Source organism: Bufo gargarizans, chromosome 9 (assembly GCF_014858855.1).
Source record: "Bufo gargarizans isolate SCDJY-AF-19 chromosome 9, ASM1485885v1, whole genome shotgun sequence".
NCBI lineage: Eukaryota > Metazoa > Chordata > Amphibia > Anura > Bufonidae > Bufo > Bufo gargarizans.
Window position 1 is genome coordinate 8173727 of NC_058088.1, and position 26139 is coordinate 8199865.

General features: G+C 41.9%; 1 protein-coding gene and 1 pseudogene across 2 annotated transcripts; both read right to left on the bottom strand.

The window, feature by feature from the left end:
- On the bottom strand, positions 1-22036 carry LOC122946088 (3-galactosyl-N-acetylglucosaminide 4-alpha-L-fucosyltransferase FUT3-like). 2 transcript variants are annotated; one of them, XM_044305424.1, is made up of 3 exons: positions 21969-22036; positions 7760-7919; positions 1-1293 (listed from the first exon to the last, which is right to left on the bottom strand). In XM_044305424.1, the coding sequence occupies exons 2-3, from the start codon at positions 7793-7795 to the stop codon at positions 202-204; spliced, it is 1128 nt and encodes a 375-aa protein (XP_044161359.1). In that variant the 5' UTR covers positions 7796-7919; positions 21969-22036; the 3' UTR covers positions 1-201. The 2 variants fall into 2 exon arrangements, with proteins under 2 accessions (XP_044161359.1, XP_044161360.1); XM_044305425.1 differs by having other exon boundaries at positions 7671-7919.
- Positions 1-26139, bottom strand: part of LOC122946089 — a 442759-nt pseudogene that overhangs the window by 157673 nt on the left and 258947 nt on the right.

The window sequence follows — 26139 nt, forward strand, 5'->3', positions numbered from 1 at the left end:
CACATACTTTTTCTTGCAACTGTATATGCTGTTAAATAGAACTTAAAAGCATCCATATTTCTATTACTATTGAGCAGCATTTACATCACTGGTCCCACCTTAAAACTACTACAGGAATGGTATCAATGATGTTCTTTGAATCTCTATGTCATGTCTTGTCCCACTAGGTCCTGCATTGGCCATAAGGCAGTGTTGCCCATCTTACAGAAACCACTTTGCCACACTACGAATGGCCTGATATCTTGGACCCTGTTGTATTGTCTCACAAGCTTTACAGTAAGAATATGGCCACCCCTTCCAAGGGCTCACCCTATGTCGGGATCTCCAGTTGAAATACTTTCTATATTTCTCATCATTCTTTTCTAATTCAAGAAGGTAGGCAGCTAGTTCCTTTGCAGTTGGAAAGTCATCAACATGTATGAAGGCATCTCCAGGTATATACTTTTCATAGTTTTCACGAGAGGCACCCAGTACAACTGGAACTGTCCATGAACCCAGAGCGTTAATCCATAGTTTTTCCGTAATATAATCTGGATAGACAGAATTCTCGAATGCCAAGTAGAATTTGTACTGAGAAATCGTTGACTGAAACTTCTCTCCGCTCAGTTTCATATGTCTGGCCCCATAAATATCAACAGATATGTGCTTTTTCAGCTCTTCATAATAAGCGATACGACGTATACCAGGGTACCATTTGCTCACCACCCAAGATACCAACTTAGACTTTGCTGGAATAGTGAAGTTTTGAGGTTCTTCTAATGATTCAATATGGCCGTATGGATTATAAATATCTGAATCGCGACGGAACGTCATTGTCAAGTTGAACAAATTATCCAGCATGTCTAGGTTTGAGATAATTAGTGGTGGCTCCAAGTTGAGCCATATCCAACGTTGATAAGGATTTCTTGGCTGTTGGGGCAATGCATTTCTATTGCCCATAATATCTGCATGGTGAATGATGACTGCATCAGCTGCACTATACAAACTTCTATCTGCAGATAGCTTACACCCCTTAATACTATACTCTGTCTCACACTTATCTAATGGAAAACGGGCCCCCCATGGCCAGTTCCAAAGCAGGAGAAGAGTTTCTTTTGGTGAAGAAATGATTGGTGGGCTGGTTTTTGTGACATTTTGGACCTCTTTATTTAGCATCATTGTTGTATCTGGACATCTTTGACATTTGAAATAATGGTCAATGTGTTTCCAGTTATATGAAAGAAGGAATATGATGAATAAGAAGACAGATATGAAGATCGGATATTGATTGCCCATTGCAGATACACTTTTTTCCTGTAATGAGAAATTAGAAGTGACATTGTTAGATTTCAATCATGTTTCATGCAAACAGGCATATAAAATAAACTAAAATTAGCAAAATTAGTTAAATAGCATGTCCAGCTGTGCAACTAGAATCTAAATATTAACAAATAGAACATTGGGTTTATGTACTGAGGTAGCAGAATTAACAGTCACACTTGGTGAGTTATCACAGCTAGTTAATGCTTTATGACTGTGACTATTAACTCTGCTGCATCTATATGAGTATTTGGACCCATAGTTCAATACTTTTATGCCAATGAGGATAATATGTTAGAGGAGCATTACATCTTGTACTTTATGGTCTATCCACAGATACGAGTACATTGAATTTCCATGTGCGGAAACCCTAGCTATCTTGGAGACAGGCAACATTTTTTATCCATCCGAATGTGGCATATTTGCCAGGTAGTGTATGTTTTTCACTGGATACCTGTCACCACCAGTTCTGTGAGAAGGTCTAGCAGAAGTTCTTCTCTACCTCTTGTATGATGTTCTTTGTTTTGGTTTCACTTTCTCATCTCCTTTCCTTCTGCCAGGTGTCACTTATTTAGACATAATCGTCTTACTTTATATTCCCTCCCATACTGCCTGACTTTGCGGTTTATACTACTTCCTGGATGAAGTGTTCACTGCTGGAGGCTGTGTCTGCTGTTTGCTCAGATAAGTCCTTTACTTTATTTTGTTTGCTTGCTGGCTTGATTCTAGGTGACCCTGACTCCCTCCGTATTAATTGCAGGGAGCCGGTGGTCGTGTCCCCTCACTATTATAGGGTTTTCAGGTGTCACACAGGCTTAGGTGCATGGGCATGCAATCGTCTACCATTGGGACCCTTGTATGTGCATAGCAGTCAGGGAGAGCTCTTACGGTTTTATTGGGCTCACCTATAAGCTCCTTAGTTTGGGATCAAGCCAGTCGCTCGTTTATTTATAAGTTCCAACTATCTGCAAATCTCATCCATGACATTATAAACAGCCATAACTGTCTTAAGAATGGATCCGGTTTCAGCCTTGGATGCATCTGTCCATGGACTTCATTACGGACCTGCCTCGTTCCTCGGGGAAGACTGTGATTCTGGTGGTAGTGGACCGTTTTAGCAAAATGGCACATTTCATTGCCTTTTCTGGGTTACCCAATGCTAAGACGCTAGCGCAAGCGTTTGTTGATCATATTGTTTAATTGCATGGCATACGTCATTACGTCATGTGCTCAGCCGACCCACATGACCTGCAGGGCCATAACAGCTAAGTCATGTGCTTCAATGCAACCCACATGACCTATAGCCCCGATCACTTGCCCTACTCACATTGGAGGCATCATTGTTACTATACCGACCCACCTATTCATATATTATATATCTCCGAATGCATCGGAGTGTAGAAATTCTAGGTTAGTGGAGCTTCCCGCTTGCTAGGAGACTATATACTTTTTTAAGGGATTTGTCACAACATCACGGACAGAAATTTCATTATATTCGCTGATTTTTATCTCGCTTGATGGGGGAAGCAGGTGCACTCCAGACTTCATGTATAATACAGATGATGGATAAACCGGTGGCAAAACATTTTGTGGAATATGGACACTCAATAACTCAAGTATTGAGGAGAGGTGGTGATAGAGAAGCTAGAATTAAAGTGGATCTTTACCTTGAAAGCTCTACAGCCATATGGATTAAATATAGAGTTCAATGTGAGTGGTATTTAATTATATGTATTAATCATATATGTGCAATAGGGGTCTGATTTTTGAAGGTGTTTTTAATGTTTTGATTCGAATATGTTTTTTATCTGTATTTTATAGATGAAGTCTGGAGTGCACCTGGTTCCCCCATCAAGCGAGATATAAATCAGCGAATATAAAGAAATTTCTGTCAGTGATGTTATGACACATCCCTTAGAAAGTATATAGTTTCCTAGCAAGCGAGAAGATCTATTAAACTAAAATTTTTAGACTCCGATGCATTCGGAGAAATATAATATATGAGTAGGTGAGTCGGTATGGTAGCAATGACGCCTCCGATGTGAGTAGGTCAAGTGATCGGGGCTATAGGTAATGTGGGTCGGATTGAAGTACATGACTTAGCTGTTATGGCCCTGCAGGTCATGTGGGTCGGCTGAGCACACAACGTCGTTGGTATGACACTACCAATAACGCAATATATTGCGTTATTGGTAGATTGATATGGGAGGTGGGTCTAAGTGTGATTTATATACTCCTGCCTGACACTTCAAAAATAGCTTGAAAAAGGCTACTATGTAGCCGAAACGTTGCTGTTTGTGGACCTTTTGTACTGTTCTATGCACCACGTGTGAATAAAGCCTGTTGGATTGGAGATGCTGCCATCGCTTTTTTTGTGGACTTTATCGTATTGACTCCTGAGGATCAGGAGTCTTTGATTGGCTGTTGCAACTTTGAAAATCCAGATTGAGATACTGATGTGCTGCTCCTAACTGTTTATTGCTATATTAGACGATGGACACTTTACTGACTTTTCATTGCACCTGGCATAACGCACACACACCCTGCTGTACTATCTATACTGAAAACTATTGTTGAGCGAATTGAAGTCCATGAACTTTGATCAAAATTTCATGGAAAATTCGAATAGCAGATAAGCTGAATTTCCTCTTTCTCGTCGTGGTAGCGAATTGATTTTCCCTTAAATAGTGTAAAAAAAAAAAAAAAAAACATACTTACCTCCATTCACAAAGGACCAGCCGCCATCTTGATTGAAGATCTTGCATGAAATCCTGTGCGCGGTGACGTATGAGTTCACCACGCCAGCTGACTTGATGACGTCATCACAGGCCGCATGAGATTTCACACTTTATCTTCAATCAAGATGGTGGAGCTGGCCCATTGCGAGCAAATGAATGAGGTAAGTGTGACTTAATTTATATATTTTTAAAATTTTACACTATTACTGTCAGATGCCGGGATCAGCTTTGAAAAAAGCATCTGAGGGGTACAATGATGGGGAGTGGCGAAATCGCAGCTCCCTGTCATTGCACCCACTACTTACAAAGAAATGTGCTTCGGGACAAAATATTTCGTCACAAAGCAATTTTTTTTTTAATCTTAAAAAGTGGGCGAAGCAGCCAAATCGAATTTTTGAATACTTTGCTCATCTCCACTGAAAATGTAAGAAGAAAATGTGTAAATGGTTACCCTTAAGGAAAGTTTTTAAAAATAAAAAATAAATGATATAACATTTTCGGTTGAACTTGATAGACTTGTGTCTTTTTTAAACTAACTACCGGTATATAACTATAAACAAGTTAAAAACACATTATTTAAAATTATTAAACACTTGAATTTAATTATTAAAACTAAAACAAAGGAGTTGTCCAGAAATAGAAAGGAAACATCACGACCAGGACTGTCAGTGCTGTTCTCATAGTTCTCCACCAACTGCTGACTATTCTGGGAACCATGATCCTCCTGCAACAAAGTTGTTGGCGTTTAAAAGGTTGTTCAAGAATTTTTTATTTTTTTTTGCAAACCCCCAACTTGGCTGGACCTCTAAGGGGAAGCTTACTTACCTGCTTCCCGACACTGGCTCACCGCTTCTTTGCCTCGCCGCATGTGATGCTTTGCTGGGCTCCCTCGAGGAAAACATCTGGATTGACATCACCTGTAGACAATCACTGGCCGTGGCAGAGACCAATTTCCTTTGCATCATGTTTTCAGCTAAGGAAGCACAGTGGAGCTTTGCAGGCCAGGAAAACAAGGAACAGGGAGCCAGGTAAGTGGGAAGCAGGTAAGTAAGCTTCTCTTTACAGGTCCAGACATGTGTGTGAAGAGGGAGGGGGGGGGTTAGACAGCCCCATAAATACAGGATACATTCCCTTTAAATCCTAAGCCTATAGAAGAAAGGGAAAGGAAATGTAAAAATATAGAATGTAACTGTATGCATTTTTTATAGCAAAAATATTATGTCAAGAAAAAAGTGACTCATAAAAAGATTCAAAGATTACATCAAACAAGTTCTATAAAGAGGCATAAAAAGCAGTTAAATGTATAACTATGAAGATAAGAAATGGCGTGAGAGCAAGGAAGCTGGATCGCGAAGTCCTCGATTGATCAATGGGATTTATTTCCATTAAAGACTGGTAAGTGAGCCATATAGAAGAATGCCCACAGTATCAGGCATCTGCATGGGGTGGCACACATCTAAAGTTTGGAGGTCAAGTATTTGGCTGTAAATATCACTCCGGCTGACCTTCTAACAGTGAGACAGATAGTAGTATCTATTATTCTGTCTGTCTATCTTTGCCACCTCACTGTATCATTTGTTATTTATATGATTTACCTTATCGCAATTTATTTATTGTTTACCACTATACCTTATATCCTGACCCCCTGAGGAACCCACTTTGCTGGGGGAAATGCATCTGGGTCTTGGGGGTTGTCTACTCCCAATACACCTTTAGGGTAATTTAGGGTAATCTAGTTTAGGAACGAGGACATAGACTCTCCACCATCAGGATTCTTCTCTGGGCTAAGGGGTACAACAGGGTCATCTAGAGTCAGTCTGTTACCCTCCCCCGGGACCCCGGCCCGCTCCTCTTTATACATTTGTTTTCATTATTTGATTTGTGTTATTTTTGTAATACCAGGGTTATTGATTGGCATCCTTTTCCAATCATAGTTTGGGCAATAGGTTTTAGATTGATACATTAAAATGTATAGTTTTAAGGGTCTTATACTTATGTTCGTGGCTAAATTATTTTGATCAGTAGACTCAGTATATATCTTATGTAAACATCATAATCTACGTAAATATACATATAGAAGAATGCATGACAACTGTCCAAAAAATCCCATAAATAATGAAAAGAGAGTGATAGAACTGCTATGCAAAGTTATATATCCCCTATATGTGTCACCGACTTTCCCGTGACAGGTGCCAGGAGATCAGTGTGACTGGCAACACGTGGTTTTATCTCCTTGTGGACCTATTAGTGTCTGTGTTGTTTCTGGTAATGGCCACACCCCTTGCTTCAGGTGTTACTTATGTGGTCATTTTTCCTTCCCTATTTATTGTGGCTTCTCCCACCATGCTGTGCGGTTAATAGCTTCAGTCTTGTTGTGGCGTGTTGGTGTTTAGATCTCAGTGGAGTTCATGTGCTTCCATAGCCATTTAAAGTCTTCTTCCCCTTCTGTTTATTGCGTTGGTTTACTTGTGTTGCTTTTTTCCCTGTCATTTGTGTTTAGGCCTGAGGGAGACTCCTGTTCATCCTACCGTTTGGAGGAACAGGTTGTCTCTTGTACCAGGGTCCTACAGGGTGAGTTAGTACTTTAGGTTCCAGTGTATGAACTCACCTACCTTCGGGGTCAGTTCATACTTGCAGTCAGTCAGGACTGATTAGGGTTTCTCTAGGAGGTGACCTGCTCCATTCTCTAGTTTCCAGGCCTTTTCCCCTCACCCCTTTCCCTCCTATGTTCGGTGCAGGTTTCCGTCCCACACCGAAGCGTGACAATATGGTATAAATGAGTTGTCCAAGCCTTGAAGGGGTATTCAGTTAGACAAAGTCATTCCCTATCCAATGGATAAGGGTTAACTCTTAGGCTGATGAGAATATGACTGTTGGGACCCTCACCAACCATGGGAACTCCCAAAATAAATGGAGCGACAGGTTGAGCACTGACGCTGCAGTCATCTCTATGGGTTTGCTGGAAATAACCAAATGTTGTACTCCACTATCTCCCACAGTCCCAAAGAATCCAAAGGAAGTGTCAGTGTGCACGCTCAACCTGCCACTTTATTAATTTTGGGGGTACAGGGCCCCATTCCAAATAAGTGGACCACCACCGATCTTAAAGTTAACCCTCAGAATGGCTGGTGAGGGCACCATTTTACAAGTCAGAAGACAGATGAAGGCATCTGCCACCAAAAACGGATAATTTTTGCACCATTTTAAGAAAAAAAAAAAAAATCTGACAATGCAGTGTGTTGTTACTGGCTGTTTGTTCCCACCGGCTATGCTCCGTTTACCCATAGCCCTATATGTCGCTGTCACTGTATGCTTTTTACACACCTCTACACTGTATGCTTTATACACACATAACTCTGCACTGTATGCTTTATATACACACATAGTTATGCACTGTATGCTTTATATACACACACAGTTATGCACTGTATGCTTTATATGCAACAACAGTGGTCCGCAAGGGGTCCCTTTAAGATGAGATGAATGTTTTGTGACACCAGTTTCAATGAAGCAACAACGGGACGGAGTCCCTTTAAGAAATGGTGTTAGTACCTAGGTGTAGGAATGGCCGAGTGATATAGGTTGGCCTATAATGTCCCGTAATGTTTTTTGTACGTGTCCCAGTGCTCCTACCTGGATACGCTGAAACCCTAGGGGTTGGCTCTGACGCAGACAAATAGGATGAACAATTGAGGGATTTGAAGAAATGTTTTAGTCCAGACCTTGTGATGAAGTTCAATGGCAGCTTTACTTTGCATAAACAATGTCAATTCAACGAAGGAGTCGCGCTGCCTCACTTTGGCTATATTCTCTGAGTATTAGTAAGGATAGGATACGTCAGTTTTCTAGTGCTGCCAAACATCGAGATTCCATCAAACTCTTCTGTGGATATAAAGGTTAAGGCACATAGTGAAGGTCCATCAATTTTCTGTATAGAATTAGGTTTTATTATACTCATAAAAGTATATAATCAGTAGACATTGAACAAAGCATCAAAGTTGTCCAAAGTTACAAGACCGCCCGACCCAGGTTTCGCCACGATAGCTTCATAAGGAGCAAATGTTACACCCACATATGGGCGTTCTTTTCATATGGGTCTGGGATGACAGAAAAAAAACATACTCCTCCTACCCCCTTCCATTTAAAATATGTAAATAATAACATTCTTTAGACATAATCTCTTAATTTAAAACAATACAATACAACAGCTTCATTCATTATGAAATCCTACTATTCCCACAATCCAAGATAACCAAATTAACTACCTAACATTGTTTTGCTATACTTATGCGTCCTGGATCAAATCCTAAAAAAGTCCACCCCGTGATTCTTATTAGCCAATGAGGATTCCCATTCTGATTCATTCACCGCTACTAAACTCCGCTACTCCCAGCTATTCTACCAGGCAGGGTTTCAGATCAAAGTCGATGTTCAGACCATCCGGTTGCAAAGACCGCATTCTGAAATTCCATTCTACTTCCCTGCAAACCACAATCCCTTCGGGTTTTTGACATGCATTATTTAAAATGCATGGACACACTGTGGGTTTCGAGGCCTTTTTTAATGTTGTTAATATGTTCTTGAATTCTTGTTTTTAATTTGCGCATGGTCCTCCCGATGTATATTAACCCACAGGGACATTTCAGAAGATATATTACCCCTATAGGATCACAAGTAATTTCTCCCTTAATGTCATAGATCTGACCATTTTTGGATTTTATCTTTTGGATGTTCTTTTTCTTTTTATCGTCCATGGTGCGGTTCCTGCAAGTGATGCAGAAACCGCACCATGTAAATTGATTTTTTTCTTTCTTTTCAACCTTCAAAGGGATATTGCTATGCACCAAAGTATCCCTCAAATTAGGTGCTTTTCGAAATAGAAGTTCAGATTTGTCACGGATAATGTCCCCCAGAGTCGGGTCATTTTTTTAAATTGACCAATTTTTCCGTAGCGAGTATTTTTAACGGCCCCATGATTGCACTAAACTGGGTAAAAAAAAAGTGAACCTAAAGTCCTTCTAGTTTTCCTCCCTATATCTTTTTTATCTCTTGTTTCTACAATATCCCTGATCTTTATTAAGGCGTCCTTGTTATACCCTTTCTCTTCAAACCGTTCTATCATAGTTCCACTTTGTTCCCTGTAGTCCTCTCTGTCCGGACAATTTCTATGAATGCGCATAACTTGTACTTTCGGGATATTAGCTATCCAGGGGCTGGGGTGGCAGCTAGTTATGTCAATGTACCCATTGATGTCAGTTAGCTTAAAAAAGGTTTATTTTATTTATTTTTTTGCCCTGCACAAATATTGTAAGATCTAAAAAGTTGATAAACTAATCTCGCTCATAAAAGTTAGGGTCCAGGGTTATATCATTGAGGAAGTCTTTTAACCCTTGTTCTTCACCCTCCCACGTTATCAGACAGTCATCTATATACCTTTTCCACAATGTTAATCTATCACCAGGTTGTTGCTGGTGTAGTCTGGGCTGTGAATTGAGCCCAAGTCACACGGTGGTAAACTTTTTGAACTTTTTTATTTCTTTTATTTATTTAATTTTTATATTTTATTTTTATTTATAGAGACATTACTTTGCATAACGGTTTACAGACTTTATCTTGGTTCCATCAGGCATTAACATTAACTCTGGCAGGCAAACAATCTCAACTCTGCTACATTGGTTTCTCTTTGGCTCTGCTGTACTCACAGACTTAAATGGAATCTCTGCTTCTGCAAGATGCTGCAACTTCTCTCTGTAGTCTGACTCTGGATTATGCCAGGGAATAGGTTAGACTACTGGCAGCTCCAACATGGAGTCTCAACCAGAACACACCAGAACTCCCTACCTCCTTCTGGTAGCAAACAGGACTGGCCCACTTCTGACCAAGAAAGGAGGGGAGAATGGAATGGTGACTTCTATTCTCTCTAAGTGCAGCTCTGCCATAGTTACTGCCACCTGCTGGTGAACCAGGCACATTACATAAATAATTACATAACATTATTATAAATGCACAGTGTCTAGGAACCTGGAAATAAATGCGTAAGATAACAGTATTTTAGCATTCACAGATAGAAGCAGGGCGTAGGAGTTGTAATGCCACTAGGGTGCGTTACATATACACATAGCTCTGCACTGAATGCTTTATACACACAGCTCTGCACTGTAAACTTTATAAGAACACCTTTGTGCTGTATGGTTTAAATAACAGCACTGCACTATATGCTATATACACACACACCTCTGCACTGTATACTTTATACACATACACTTTTCTGAACTATATGCTTTATACACACATAACTCTCCACTTTATGCTTTATACACATAGCTCTGCACTGTATGCTTTATACACACACCTCTGCACTGTATGCTTTATACACACACCTCTGCACTGTATGCTTTATACACACAGCTCTGCACTGTATGCTTTATACACACATAACTCTCCACTTTATGCTTTATACACATAGCTCTGCACTGTATGCTTTATACACACAGCTCTGCACTGTATGCTTTATACACACACCTCTGCACTGTATGCTTTATGCACACACAGCTCTGCACTGTTTGCTTTATACACACAGCTCTGCACTGTATGCTTTATACACACACAGCTCTGCACCTTATGCTTTATACGCACAACTCTGCGCTGTATGCTTTATACACATAGCTCTGCACTGTATGCTTTATACACACACCTCTGCACTGTATGCTTTATACACACACCTCTGCACTGTATACTTTATACACATACACACAGCTCTGCACTATGTGCTTTATACACAAACACTTTTCTGAACTATATGCTTTATACACACAGCTCTGCACTGTATGCTTTATACACACAGCTCTGCACTGTATGCTTTATACACATAGCTCTGCACTTTATGCTTTATACACATAGCTCTGCACTTTATGCTTTATACACACAGCTCTGCACTTTATGCTTTATAAGCACATCTCTGCACTGTATGCTTTATATACATAGCTCTGCACTGTATGCTTTATACACACAGCTCTGCACTGTATGCTTTATACACACAGCTCTGCACTATATGCTTTATACACATAGCTCTGCACTTTATGCTTTATACACATAGCTCTGCACTGTATGCTTTATACACACACCTCTGCACTGTATGCTTTGTACACATAGCTCTGCGCTGAATGCTTTATACACATAGCTCTGCACTGTATGCTTTATACACATAGCTCTGCACTGTATGCTTTATACACATACAGCTCTGCACTGTATACTTTATACACACAGCTCTGCACTGTATGCTTTATATACATAGCTCTGCACTGTATGCTTTATACACACACAGCTCTGCACTATATGCTTTATACACAAACACTTTTCTGAACTATATGCTTTATACACACACAGCTCTGCACTTTATGCTTTATACACACATAGCTCTGTTCTATATGCTTTATACACACATAGCTCTGCACTGTATGCTTTATACACACAGCTCTGCACTGTATGCTTTATACACACAGCTCTGCACTGTATGCTTTATACACACACCTCTGCACTGTATGCTTTATACACATAGCTCTGCACTGTATGCTTTATGCACACACAGCTCTGCACTGTTTGCTTTATACACACAGCTCTGCACTGTATGCTTTATACACATAGCTCTGCACTGTATGCTTTATACACCCATAGCTCTGCACTGTATGCTTTATACACACAGCTCTGCACTGTATGCTTTATACACACAGCTCTGCACTGTATGCTTTATACACACAGCTCTGCACTGTATGCTTTATACACACAACTCTGCGCTGTATGCTGTATGCACACATAGCTCTGCACTGTTTGCTTTATACACATAGCTCTGCACTATATGCTTTATACACACAGCTCTGCACCTTATGCTTTATACGCACAACTCTGCGCTGTATGCTTTATACACATAGCTCTGCACTGTATGCTTTATACACACACCTCTGCACTGTATGCTTTATACACATAGCTCTGCACTGTATGCTTTATACACATAGCTCTGCACTGTATGCTTTATACACACTGCTCTGCACTGTATGTGTAACACCCCAAAGTTGTGTTACTAAACTCTTCTACCCCGCTACAATCTTTTAAGAGCCCTAACCTTGTCATCTGATGTGATTTTGCATTACGTCACTCATAACTGTGCTTTATATACCATGTTAAATGTTTATTGTTGCAATTTTCTATGTTCACCATCAGGTGACAGCAATGCATTAGTAAGGAATTAGCTACAGTTTAGTATTTCTAAGCTGGAATAGTTCATTCCAGACTAGTTCCCCCTCTGTGAACAGAGTGGGCTGTGCCCACATCCTGCAGCTTGGGTGGAGAAGGAAGTTAGAGTCAGTGTGCCAGCCACCCCTATTGGGGAAGGCTTTGTGATAAAGTTCAGGAGTCCCTGATATAGGAAACCAAGCCAGGATCTTGTTTCGGCTGAGACATTGATCAAATCCCCAGCCTGAGCCCTGCAGCCTCAGCTGGATACAACAGCAGACAACCTCCAGTTCCAGGAAGAAAGCATACCCTGAGAAGATAACTGTGAATAAAGTCCGTGAGACCCAGGAGAAGTCATATTCCTCCTCAGCTAGTCAGTCCCCGTAAAGCAGAAGATAGAAAGTGTAGAAGCCAAATTCCTGCCACATGTTTAGAGCTAACAAGCAGACGTCCTTTCCTGCAAGCTCCAGGTTGATAGAGCAGAAGATAAATTCCTGCCAACCATTGCTGAAAGCCTGCAGAGACCTAAGACTTCTTTCTTTTCAACCTTCATAGGGATATTGCTATGCACCAAAGTATCCCTCAAATTAGGTGCTTTTTCGAAATAAAGGTTCAGGTTTGTCACGGATAATGTCCCCCAAAGTCGGGTCATTTTTTTAAATTGACCAATTTTTCCGTAGCGAGTATTTTTAACGGCCCCATTATTGCACTAAACTGGGTAAAAGAAAGTGAACCTAAAGTCCTTCTAGTTTTCCTCCCTTTATCTTTTTTATCTCTTGAAGTTGATAAACTAATCTCGCTCAGAAAAGTTAGGGTCCAGGGTTATATCATTGAGGAAGTCTTTTAACCCTTGTTCTTCACCCTCCCACGTTATCAGACAGTCATCTATATACCTTTTCCGCAATGTTAATCTATCACCAGGTTGTTGCTGGTGTAGTCTGGGCTGTGAATTGAGCCCAAGTCACACGGTGGTAAACTTTTTGTACTTTTTTATTTCTTTTATTTATTTAATTTTTAGATTTTATTTTAATTTATAGATACATTACTTTTGCATAACGGTTTACAGACTTTATCTTGGTTCCATCAGGCATTAACATTAACTCTGGCAGGCAAACAATCTCAACTCTGCTACATTGGTTTCTCTTTGGCTCTGCTGTACTCACAGACTTAAATGGAATCTCTGCTTCTGCAAGATGCTGCAACTTCCCTCTGTAGTCTGACTCTGGATTATGCCAGGGAATAGGTTAGACTACTGGCAGCTCCAACATGGAGTCTCAACCAGAACACACCAGAACTCCCTACCTCCTTCTGGTAGCAAACAGGACTGGCCCACTTCTGACCAAGAAAGGAGGGGAGTGCCATAGTTACTGCCACCTGCTGGTGAACCAGGCACATTACATAAATAATTACATAACATTATTATAAATGCACAGTGTCTAGGGACCTGGAAATAAATGCATAAGATAACAATATTTTAGCATTCACAGATAGAAGCAGGGCGTAGGAGTTGTAATGCCACTAGGGTGCGTTACATATACACATAGCTCTGCACTGTATGCTTTATACACACACAGCTCTGCACTATATGCTTTATACACACACCTTTATACTGTAAGCTTTATACGCACACAGCTCTGCACTGTAAACTTTATAAGAACACCTTTGTGCTGTATGGTTTAAATAACAGCACTGCACTGTATGCTATATACACATATAGCTCTGCACTGTATACTTTATACACATATAGCTCTGCACTGTATACTTTATACACACACCTCTGCACTGTATACTTTATACACACACCTCTGCACTGTATACTTTATACACACACCTCTGCACTGTATACTTTATACACATACACACAGCTCTGCACTATGTGCTTTATACACAAACACTTTTCTGAACTATATGCTTTATACACACAGCTCTGCACTGTATGCTTTATACACATAGCTCTGCACTTTATGCTTTATACACATAGCTCTGCACTTTATGCTTTATACACACAGCTCTGCACTTTATGCTTTATAAGCACATCTCTGCACTGTATGCTTTATACACACAGCTCTGCACTGTATGCTTTATACACACAGCTCTGCACTATATGCTTTATACACATAGCTCTGCACTTTATGCTTTATACACATAGCTCTGCACTGTATGCTTTATACACACACACCTCTGCACTGTATGCTTTATACACATACACACAGCTCTGCACTATGTGCTTTATACACAAACACTTTTCTGAACTATATGCTTTATACACACAGCTCTGCACTGTATGCTTTATACACATAGCTCTGCACTTTATGCTTTATACACATAGCTCTGCACTTTATGCTTTATACACACAGCTCTGCACTTTATGCTTTATAAGCACATCTCTGCACTGTATGCTTTATACACACAGCTCTGCACTGTATGCTTTATACACACAGCTCTGCACTATATGCTTTATACACATAGCTCTGCACTTTATGCTTTATACACATAGCTCTGCACTGTATGCTTTATACACACACCTCTGCACTGTATGCTTTGTACACATAGCTCTGCGCTGAATGCTTTATACACATAGCTCTGCACTGTATGCTTTATACACATAGCTCTGCACTGTATGCTTTATACACATACAGCTCTGCACTGTATACTTTATACACACACCTCTGCACTGTATACTTTATACACACACCTCTGCACTGTATGCTTTATACACACACAGCTCTGCACTATATGCTTTATACACAAACACTTTTCTGAACTATATGCTTTATACACACACAGCTCTGCACTTTATGCTTTATACACACATAGCTCTGTTCTATATGCTTTATACACACATAGCTCTGCACTGTATGCTTTATACACACAGCTCTGCACTGTATGCTTTACACACACAGCTCTGCACTGTATGCTTTACACACACAGCTCTGCACTGTATGCTTTACACACACAGCTCTGCACTGCATGCTTTACACACACAGCTCTGCACTGTATGCTTTATACACACAGCTCTGCACTGTATGCTTTACACACACAGCTCTGCACTGCATGCTTTATACACACACAGCTCTGCACTGTCTGCTTTACACACACACACCTCTGCACTGTATGCTTTATACACACAGCTCTGCACTGTATGCTTTATACACACACCTCTGCACTGTATGCTTTATACACACACCTCTGCACTGTATGCTTTATACACACAGCTCTGCACTGTATGCTTTATACACACAGCTCTGCACTGTATGCTTTATACACACAGCTTTGCACTGTATGCTTTATACACATAGCTCTGCACTGTATGCTTTATACACATAGCTCTGCACTGTATGCTGTATACACACAGCTCTGCACTGTATGCTTTATACACACAGCTCTGCACTGTATGCTTTATACACATAGCTCTGTACTTTATGTGTAACACCCCAAAGTTGTGTTACTAAACTCTTCTACCCCGCTACAATCTTTTAAGAGCCTTAACCTTGTCATCTGATGTGATTTTGCATTACGTCACTCATAACTGTGCATTATATACCATGTTAAATGTTTATTGTTGCAATTTTCCATGTTCACCAGCAGGTGACAGCAATGCGTTAGTAAGGAATTAGCTACAGTTTAGTATTTCTAAGCTGGAATAGTTCATTCCAGCCTAGTTCCCCCTCTGTGAGCAGAGTGGGCTGTGCCCACATCCTGCAGCTTGGGTGGAGAAGGAAGTTAGAGTCAGTGTGCCAGCCACCCCTATTGGGGAAGGCTTTGTGATAAAGTTCAGGAGTCCCTGATATAGGAAACCAAGCCAGGATCTTGTTTCGGCTGAGACATTGATCAAATCCCCAGCCTGAGCCCTGCAGCCTCAGCTGGATAAAACAGCAGACAACCTTCAGTTCCAGGAAGAAAGCATACCCTGAGAAGATAACTGTGAATAAAGTCCGTGAGACCCAGGAGAAGTCATATTCCTCCTCAGCTAGTCAGTCCCCGTAAAGCAGAAGATAGAAAGTGTAGAAGCCAAATTCCTGCCACATATTTAGAGCTAACAAGCAGACGTCCTTTCCTGCAAGCTCCAGGTTGATAGAGCAGAAGATAAATTCCTGCCAACCATTGCTGAAAGCCTGCAGGGACCTAAGACTAAAGCTGTACCTTGCTTGGATGAAAGTTACCCTCAGTAAAGACGAGTTTGAACTTTACCAAAGGTCTGGATCTCAATTTCTGCTGCAAAATATCTCTATTACTCCTACTAGCACTACACTCACTCTGCCCCCTGCTGCCTGGCAGCCCTGATCTCTTACAGGGGGATATGATAGTACAATTAACCCCTTCAGGTGCGGCACCTGAGGGGTTAATTGTGCTGATCACGGCCCCCTGTAAGAGATCGTGTGCTGCCAGGCAGCAGGGGGCAGTCATGTACACAGTTTGTAGTATATTCTAACTAGTAGCGTCCCCATCACCATGGGAACGCCTCTGTGTTAGAATATACTGTCGGAAATTAGTTTTCATGATCTAACTCATATTCGACAGTATATTCTAACATAGAGGCGTTCCCATGGTGATGGGGACACTTCAAGTTAAAATATACCATCGGATTGGAGGAAACTCCGATCAGATGGTATAAAGGGACTCCAGACTTTACATTGAAAGTCAACGGGGACGGATCCGTTTGAAATAGCACCATATTGTGTCAACGTCAAACGGATCCGTCCCCATTGACTTGCATTGTAATTCAGGACGGAGCCATTTGGCTCCGCACGGCCAGGCGGACACCAAAACGACTTTTTTTCATGTCCGTGGATCCTCCAAAAATCAAGGAAGACCCACGGACGAAAAAACGGTCACGGGTCACGGACCTACGGACCCCGTTTTTGCGGACCGTGAAAAAATACTGTTGTGTGCATGAGTCCTAATGCACACATAGCTCTGCCCTTGTATGCTTTATACACACAGCTCTGCACTATATGCTTTATACACACTGCTCTGCACTGTATGCTTTATACACACAGCTCTGCACTGTATGCTTTATACACACATACCTCTGTTCTATATGCTTTATACACACATAGCTCTGCACTTTATGCTTTATACACACAGCTCTGCACTGTATGCTTTATACACACATAGCTCTGCACTTTATGCTTTATACACACAGCTCTGCACTGTATGCTTTATACACACAGCTCTGCACTGTATGCTTTATAACACACAGCTCTGCACTGCATGCTTTATACACAGAGCTCTGCGCTGTATGCTTTATACACAAATATCTCTGCACTTTATGCTTTATACACATAGCTCTGCACTGTATGCTTTATACACACACAGTGCAGTTTCTAGGTAAAATTTCTCTCAGGGCGAGTGTCAAAAAAACTCCCCCCCCCCCCCCCCACACAACTGCTCAATGAAATAAGTGTCTCCCCATTGTAAAAAATGTGGAACCACATTGCACGGACGGTCACAGTGACGCACTGTCCCATAGACTCAGGCTCTCACTCACAGCAGGCTTCTTTCTCAGCACTGCTCCGGGCGGGCGGTAACAGGCAGGCAGGCAGTGCGGGCGGCGGTGCTCACCTCACTCACTGTACGTCACGCAGTGCGTGAGGTACAGTGAGTGAGCGCCGCCGCCCGCACTGCCTGCCTGTGGGGGGACATTATTTTTAATAAGGATCACTATGGACATTATTTAGAATGGAGGCTGCTGTGGATGTCATTATAACTGTATAATGTCTGATAGGCCTAGTCCTGAGTTATATTACCCTGCCCTGTATAATAATGTACCCTGATACCCCTTAGTTATATTACTCCAGCGGGGTAATATAACTAAGGGGTATCAGCGATGGGTACATTATTATACAGGGCATGGGCAGGGTAATATAACTCAGCTCAGGACTAGGCCTATCAGACATTATACAGTTATAATGAGTAATGACACCAACAGCAGCATCCATTCTAAATAATGTCCATAGTGATCCTTATTAAACTTAATGTCCCCCACAGTGACAGTGGCCCCCATTTTCATATCCCCCACAGTGGCCCCCCCATTGTAATTAATTCCCCCCATTGTAATTAATGCCCCCCCAGACCATCACTCGCCTCACAGCAGGCATCAGCACTGCTCAGGGACTCAGGGCGGGCGGTAACAGGCATGCAGTGCGGCGCTCACTCACTCACTGTATGTAACGCGCCTGCGCCGCCTAGTGGGAGGATCAGGCGCGTGGCATCAGTAAGTCTGACCAGGGCCGGTGCAAGGATCTTTGCCGCCCTAGGCAAGATAAAAATTGACGCCCCCCCCCCCCTTATTAGATCCGGAATTGCGGACTCGGATCCGCAATTCCGATCCTGAAAAAAAAAATAGTACATGTCCTATTCTTGTCCCCAATAGCGGACAAGAATAGGCATATTCTCTTAGTGCCGGCAATGTGCGGCCCGCAAAATGTAGTATTAATAACTAAACAATTAAATAATACACATATTGCATTGTCTACTTACCACCAGGACAATTAGATGATCTGGTCTCTGGCTGCAGTCTGGCTCTTGGTCTGGCTCTGCGGACTCCCTTGTCACTCTCTTCTCCCCCCCTCCCTTGTCACTCTCATTGTACTCACCCCCCCCTTGTCACTCTCATTGTACTCACCCCCCCCCCTTGTCACTCTCATTGTACTCACCCCCCCTTGTCACTCTCATTGTACTCACCCCCCCTTGTCACTCTCATTGTACTCACCCCCCCCTTGTCACTCTCATTGTACTCACCCCCCCCTTGTCACTCTCATTGTACTCACCCCCCTTGTCACTCTCATTGTACTCACCACCCCCTTGTCACTCTCATTGTACTCACCCCCCCCTTGTCACTCTGATTGTACTCACCCCCCCCCCTTGTCACTCTCATTGTACTCACCCCCCCCCTTGTCACTCTCATTGTATCCCCCCCCTTGTCACTCTGATTGTACTCCCCCCCTTGTCACTCTGATTGTACTCGCCCCCCCCCCTTGTCACTCTGATTGTACTCGCCCCCCCCTTGTCACTCTGATTGTACTCGCCCCCCCCTTGTCACTCTGATTGTACTCGCCCCCCCCCCCTTGTCACTCTGATTGTACTCCCCCCCCTTGTCAACTCTGATTGTACTCGCCCCCCCCCTTGTCACTCTGATTGTACTCGCCCCCCCTTGTCACTCTGATTGTACCCCCCCCTTGTCACTCTGATTGTACCCCCCCCCTTGTCACTCTGATTGTACTCGCCCCCCCCCCTCCCCCTTGTCACTCTCATTTCGTCCCCCTTGTCAATGTCACCTCTTCTAATGTAGCGTGGCCGAGCTCTGTTCGGTCCGGCCCGGGGTACAGGAGCTTTTGTTTCCTGTACTCGGCTGACAGGAAGTGCTCACTTAGTGTGCACTTCCTTTCAGTCCGGCCGGGTACAGGAAACAAATGCTCCTGTACCCCGGGCCGGACCGAACAGAGCTCGGCCACGCTACATTAGCAACTCAGCAGTCTGCAGCGCAGGCAGGCTGCGCAGCACTGAGCCGGCCGCTTCAGGAGGCTCAGCATGAGGGGCGCCGCCGGCCGACCGCCCGAACCTTTATCACATAACCCATTTTTTTTTTTTTTTTTACCTCAACGGGCGCCCCCTGCTTCTGATAGCGCCCCGGGCGGCCGCCCGTCCCGCCCGCCCCTAGAAACGGCCCTGTACACACAGCTCTGCACTGTATGCTTTGTAACACACAGCTCTGCACTGCATGCTTTATACACAGAGCTCTGCGCTGTATGCTTTATACACACATATCTCTGCACTTTATGCTTTATACACATAGCTCTGTTCTATATGCTTTATACACACAGCTCTGCGCTGTATGCTTTATACACACACTGCTCTGCACTGTATGCTTATACACACATCTCTGCATTGCATGCTTTATACACACAGCTCTGCACTGTATGCTTTATACACATAGCTCTGCGCTGTATGCTTTATACACACATTGCTCTGCACTGTATTCTTTATACACACACAGCTCTGCACTGTATTCTTTATACACACAGCTCTGCACTGTATGCTTTATATACACACACAGCTCTGCACTGTATGCTTTATACAAAGTGTAAAAACAAAAGGGGGAAAAAGTTTAAAAAAAAATATTAAACAAAATAAAAAAATATATCAAATTTAAAATCATTCCCCTTTCCCCAAAATTAAAGTACATAAACAATTTTAAAAAATAACATCATGGGTATTGCTGAGTACAATAATTCCCGCACTATTAAATTATAAAAATATTTATCCCATACAGTAAACGGCAAAACAGAAAAAAGTCAAAATAGCGAATTTTCTGTTTTTATGGTTGTTTCATCGCCAACAAATTTTTTTTATAAAAAGTGATCAAAAAGTCATACACACCCCAAAATGGTAATCATTGAAAGCTGCATCCGCAAGATCACCCTGCACAAAAAATTAGCCCTATCACAGCTCTGTACACATAAAAATAAAAAAGTTGCAGATGCTCAGAAAAAACAAGTTTTTTTCCAGAATTTTTTATTTTTTTTGTATTGAAAAGCAAAAAAAACTATGCATACGTGGTATGGTTGTAATTGTTTTAACTCGGAGAATGAAAGCAACAGGTCAGTTTTACTGCCTTGCAAACACTGTAAAAATAAAACTCATAAAACTGTGGTGGACTTGTTATATATATCTTTTTTCTACTCCATTTGGATTTTTTTTCCTGCTTCCACTACATTTTATGCAACCATAAATGATGTCATTAGAAGGTACAACTTGTCCTTCAAAAAACAAGCCTATAGTTACGTAAATAGAGAAAAAAAAAAAGTCATGGCTTTGGGAAGTCTAGGAGTAAAAAATGAAATAAATTAAATTAAAGACTCCAGGTCATAAAGGGGTTAATAAAGGATTGCTTTTATCGAGGAAGGTTTATCTTGAGTTGGAATTGTATTGTGAAGGAACTGACACGGCAACTTTCCTTCTAGATTAAAACAGAGACCGGCACTTTTTCCTATAGTGTGCAAGCTCGACCACCGCTGTGGGATTGCAGGGTGGTCATAACCCTTGGATACGAGCAGTGAATTATGAGATGGAAAAATTAATCCAGCCAGCAAAGGAGGCAATATGGAGAATCACAATATATTAGTAAGTGTCTTGTATTCACTTTCTCTACATGATAGATGCAATTTGCTGAAGTGACACAACCCCTTTAACATTCAAAGAATGCATATTTTAACTCCAACTACACAGACAATAATATTAGGGTGACCATACGTCCTCTTTTTCCAGGAGATGTCCTCTATCTGGGACCTAAAAAAATGTTTTGGCCAGGATTTATAAGTTACTAAAAATGTCTAGGATTCTCAAAGAAGATGGGGGGGGGGGGGGGGGGGCACTATTACAAACGGGCGCCCCCTGCCCCAAGTGTCCCCTTTTTGAAAACCAAGTTATGGTCACCCTAATTATTGTGCAATACAATTGTGATTTGTGTGATTTTCTCGTTCTATCCCCAAGATTATTATCCGTCCTCCTTTCTTTTTTCTTCAAGCTAAATGTGAACTGAAGTAAAACATGGTATCCTATAAGGTCTGATTATATGGTGATGTGGACTACAGGGAGCAAACTACTTGTCTTCTATCAATCTATCCAATGTAATATAGACCATGGGTCGATAGCGAATATCTCACACATTGTATATGTCTATGGTGGGCTATACCATACCTCTAAGTTTAGGATGTAGACGTATCTCCTATTTCTGCACGATGGCTGCGCTTTACACTTGCTTGCAGTTGGTGTGACAAGGCTGGAAGTCTCCTCAGATAACAGAATCAGGAAATATAGCTGGTAATAAAACGAAATTGTCATAAAAAGAACCAATTGTAGAGCACTGGTGGAGCCACGATATAAAAAAAAAATTAACCTCATAAATACTACTTTAGCACAGTAGACCATACTTTTGATTGATTGACTCGCATCTTCCTCAGCAAACTGATGCTTGTCCTACCTTTATATCCTACAAAGAGAGTTGAGCAGATAATGTCACCCACTTCAACAGCCTAACAATACATCACGTCCTAACAATTTGTGGACCGAATGCAATACGAAATCCCAATTTTACCGACTTGAATGTTATCTTTCACGTTTCTCTGCTTTCCTGTTCCTCTACTTAGAAAATGTTAGCCTACTGTATGTTATTCATTAGTGTTGAGTGAAGTGAAGCATTCGAAACACCACTTCATGGTGTAATGAATCAAGTTTTCCTAAAATGGCGGCCTCAATTGTTACAAAATAAAACTAAGTATAGAGGAGACAAATCTAGGAATGCAAGATCACCCATAATGCTGTGCAGCCAGCCAATACGCAAATAGCCATCCCCTGTGATGTCACAGCCCTATAAAACCCTCATCCTGCGCAGTCTCCGCCATTGTCCTGTGAGCTGATTGTAGGGAGATACGTGGCAAGCGCTCATGCACTAGGGACAGTGTTCCTGGAAATAATGAATAGAAGAATATTGGAGAGGGAGGGAGCAGGAAGAGTGCATGGAGACGGTGGGGAGACTACAGGGAGAGTGCAGGGACACTGCAGGGAGAGTACAGGGAGACTTATTCTGTGTTTTATCTATTTATCTATTGATTTATTATAACTATATTGTCATGCCCTGCTCAGGTTATGTGCGGAGGTCTGCCAGGCTAGCAGCACATGTGTCGTTTGTTTTGTTTTGGGTTTGGATTTGAGCTGTATCTGCCTCCTTCCAGGTGCACACATTTGTATGAGTTTAAATTACTCCCTTTCCCAGTGTCCTGTGTGAGTTATAGCTTCTATCTTGCTCTGAGGAAGGAAGGAAGGAATTGCTGTTTCTGCTCAGCTACAGATAAGTTGGTTTTGTTTCTCTCTTGTGTTCTGTCTAGGCTGTTAGGGAGACACCTGCTCCCTCCTTGCTTAAGGAAGCAGGCTGTCTCTTTTCCCCTTTTCCACTATCTTAGGGATCTTAGGGTTTCTTCAGTCTTAGGCATGGGGGCACGTTTATTCCCACCTTCAGGGTCTGAACGTAGGCACAGAAGTCCAGGGAGAGTTGGTAGGGATTTGCTAGGAGGTGACCTTTATCCTCAGCTTCTGGTCTAGACACTTGTTTCTTGATTTTCTGTGTTTCTATTGTATCTTGTATCCTACCCAGCGTGACATATATAGAATTATTCCTACATCAGCCTTAAACTGTCACCGCCAGACATCTGAGAAGCTCTGACAGACGTTCTTCAGAACCTCCTGCCTGAGGTTCTTTTGTTTTGCTTTTGTTTTGTCATCTCGTTTCCCTCTCTCAGCTGTCATCTAGTTGCACTGATTGCATCCCTTTAAATCCCGTCCCATACTGCATCACTTTGCGGTTTATACAACTTCCTGGAGTGTGCTGATGCTAGAAGCTGTTACTGCTGCATCCACAAGATAAGTCTGTTTTCTTTATTTCTGTTTGCCTGTGGGCTTGATCCTAGGTGACCCTGACTCCCTCCGTATTTAGTCTAGGGAGCCGGTGGTCGTGTCCCCTCACTATTATAGGGTGTTCAGGTGTCATACAGTCGAGGAACGAGGGTATGCAATTTTCTACCATTGAGATTTTTGCATAGGCTGAGCAGTAAGGGAGAGAGCTAGGGCTCTTACAGGGCTTACCCTATTGTTCCTTAGTTTTGGATCAAGTCAGTCGGATCTTCATTTGTGTCTTCTAGTTTTCTGTAACACCATCCATGACATAAACTAAGATATGTAATTCAGTACCAATAAAATGGAAGCCTTTATTATTCCAGTGCCAGCGTGCCAACCAATACCACCCAGTCTGCACCCCTTAGAGGGGCCAGGTCTTAATGATGACCATCCTCATCTTATGCTAGCTTTACTTCTTCCAAATCATTCTTCAAAGTCTACATGTCCTAGAAAAGTCAGTGAGATGCAAGGAGAGGAGGAGCTGGATGTTCCTGATAACATATTCTCATCCATATTAGATGATGTGGAAAAGGAAGCAAAGCAGATGGCAGAAGAAGGGCTCCCACCTGTACGGCAGGAGAGCACTGGCATTGGAGAAGTAGGCCCTGTTTAAAGATGCATTAAAGGTACGGCACAACCATTAACAATGCAGACTGTCTATACAGTGGGGTCTTCATTATTACAATTAAAGGCAGCTTCAGGTTAATTGGCCTCATGGTTCTTTACTACAACTCGCCAACAGCACAACCACTCTGTGTGGCCATAGCCTAAGGCAGAGCGGCCTGGGTTTACCTGGCGTTATGAATTTATTCAGAATGAATCGAATTTCTTTGTGAAGTTACCAAATAGAATTTTTCAAAACTTTGCTCATCTCTATTATTCATAATTGTACTTTATGTAATGCTGTAGCCTAATGGTGTGTATATTCTTATTTATTCCTCAGTTTTGCCAGTCTCTTTTATTGGCTAGTAGGAAGGTGTTTACCTGCCTGTCGAGCTCCGCATAGACCCCGGGGGTACGTGAAGTGGGGGCAGGACAGTCCCCTATTTAAACAAGGGGATATGCTATGATTTTTATGACTGCATAAAAGATGCAAACCTTGACAAAATGTTATTTGATTTTGGGCCAAGTTTACATGAATAGTAATCAGAAACAACCTTTGTACAAACGAACATTTAGCAAGTCAATGCCCCATGTAAACAGACCTTTAGGAATGGTTGGTTTCCTTCCCTATTACATATCCTTGGTGCTAGCATTGCTCCTGGTGGGTCAAGATCATAAGAACTTAGGAGAAACACAATCTTAACTATAATAAGTAAGCAGCTTTACATGATGTGTATTGTGTAGTTTTCTGGTGACAACAATTAGGTCAGAGCCACAGATACGAGTACATGCAATTTTCATGTGAGGGAACCCTAGCTATCTTGGAGACAGGCAACTTTTTTTATACATCCAAATCCCAGCATATTTGCCAGGTAGTGTATGTTTTCACTAGATACCACTGTATGAAATACGGGGCTTGCTTTTGCTTAGGTGTCTTACTCTCTTATACTTCAAGCACCCATCTTCCAACCCGTCTGGGTCCACTCTGTAGCTTCATCTCACTAGATGTCTAACAACTAAGATGGGTCTCCATTCGGTTTCTGCCCCAGACTCTACCTAGTGTCCTTCAAATTCACCTCTCGAAGGCTGCCAGACTCAAGGTCGCTGGTGTGGCTCTTTCTTCTGTAGTCTGATCACATTTGGCTATAGCTATATCTCTGGATAACGGCCGTAGCTAAATAGAATGTCTCCTTTTCTTCTGGCTTCCTCAGTCTTGTCTCTCTAAGGTGTCAAAACCCAAACTTTTTATTTGCAGGGGTACAAAGGCCCTTTACATATTTGCTGTGGTAAATGTTATGACTCCCAAATATCTCTGCTTGGTCACTGCAGGATTTTAGAATGGTACCCTCGACCAACTTCACCCTTCTAGAATGGCAAATGTGAGGAGTTCTCACGGTGTCATCCCTTTACTAAAGGCAGAAGGCCAACTCCCAGGGCACAAAGGCCACTGTAGTCTGTAACCATGGCATAATATAGATGTGCATAAGATCCATAGGCCCAAACTAGCAGACTTGTAAACAATGATAAATTCTTTTATTATAAAATACAATATGGAGCTATTTTGAGTAAATGGGGATTCCCATTCATTCTGGTCCTTTATCATTTAACCAGAGAAGAGAGTGGATTCATAGAGCATAGGTCTCTGGAGGACCCAGCATATCCATGCATTACAGGGACAGCCATGGGTACTATGTAATGCTTACTTGTATTGGCACGACAGTGGAACTGTACACTTGCCGTGGGACAAGATTCCCATGCATGTACTATTTCACATATATTCTTACAACTGCACGTTAGTAAGTGTGGGGTTAATAAT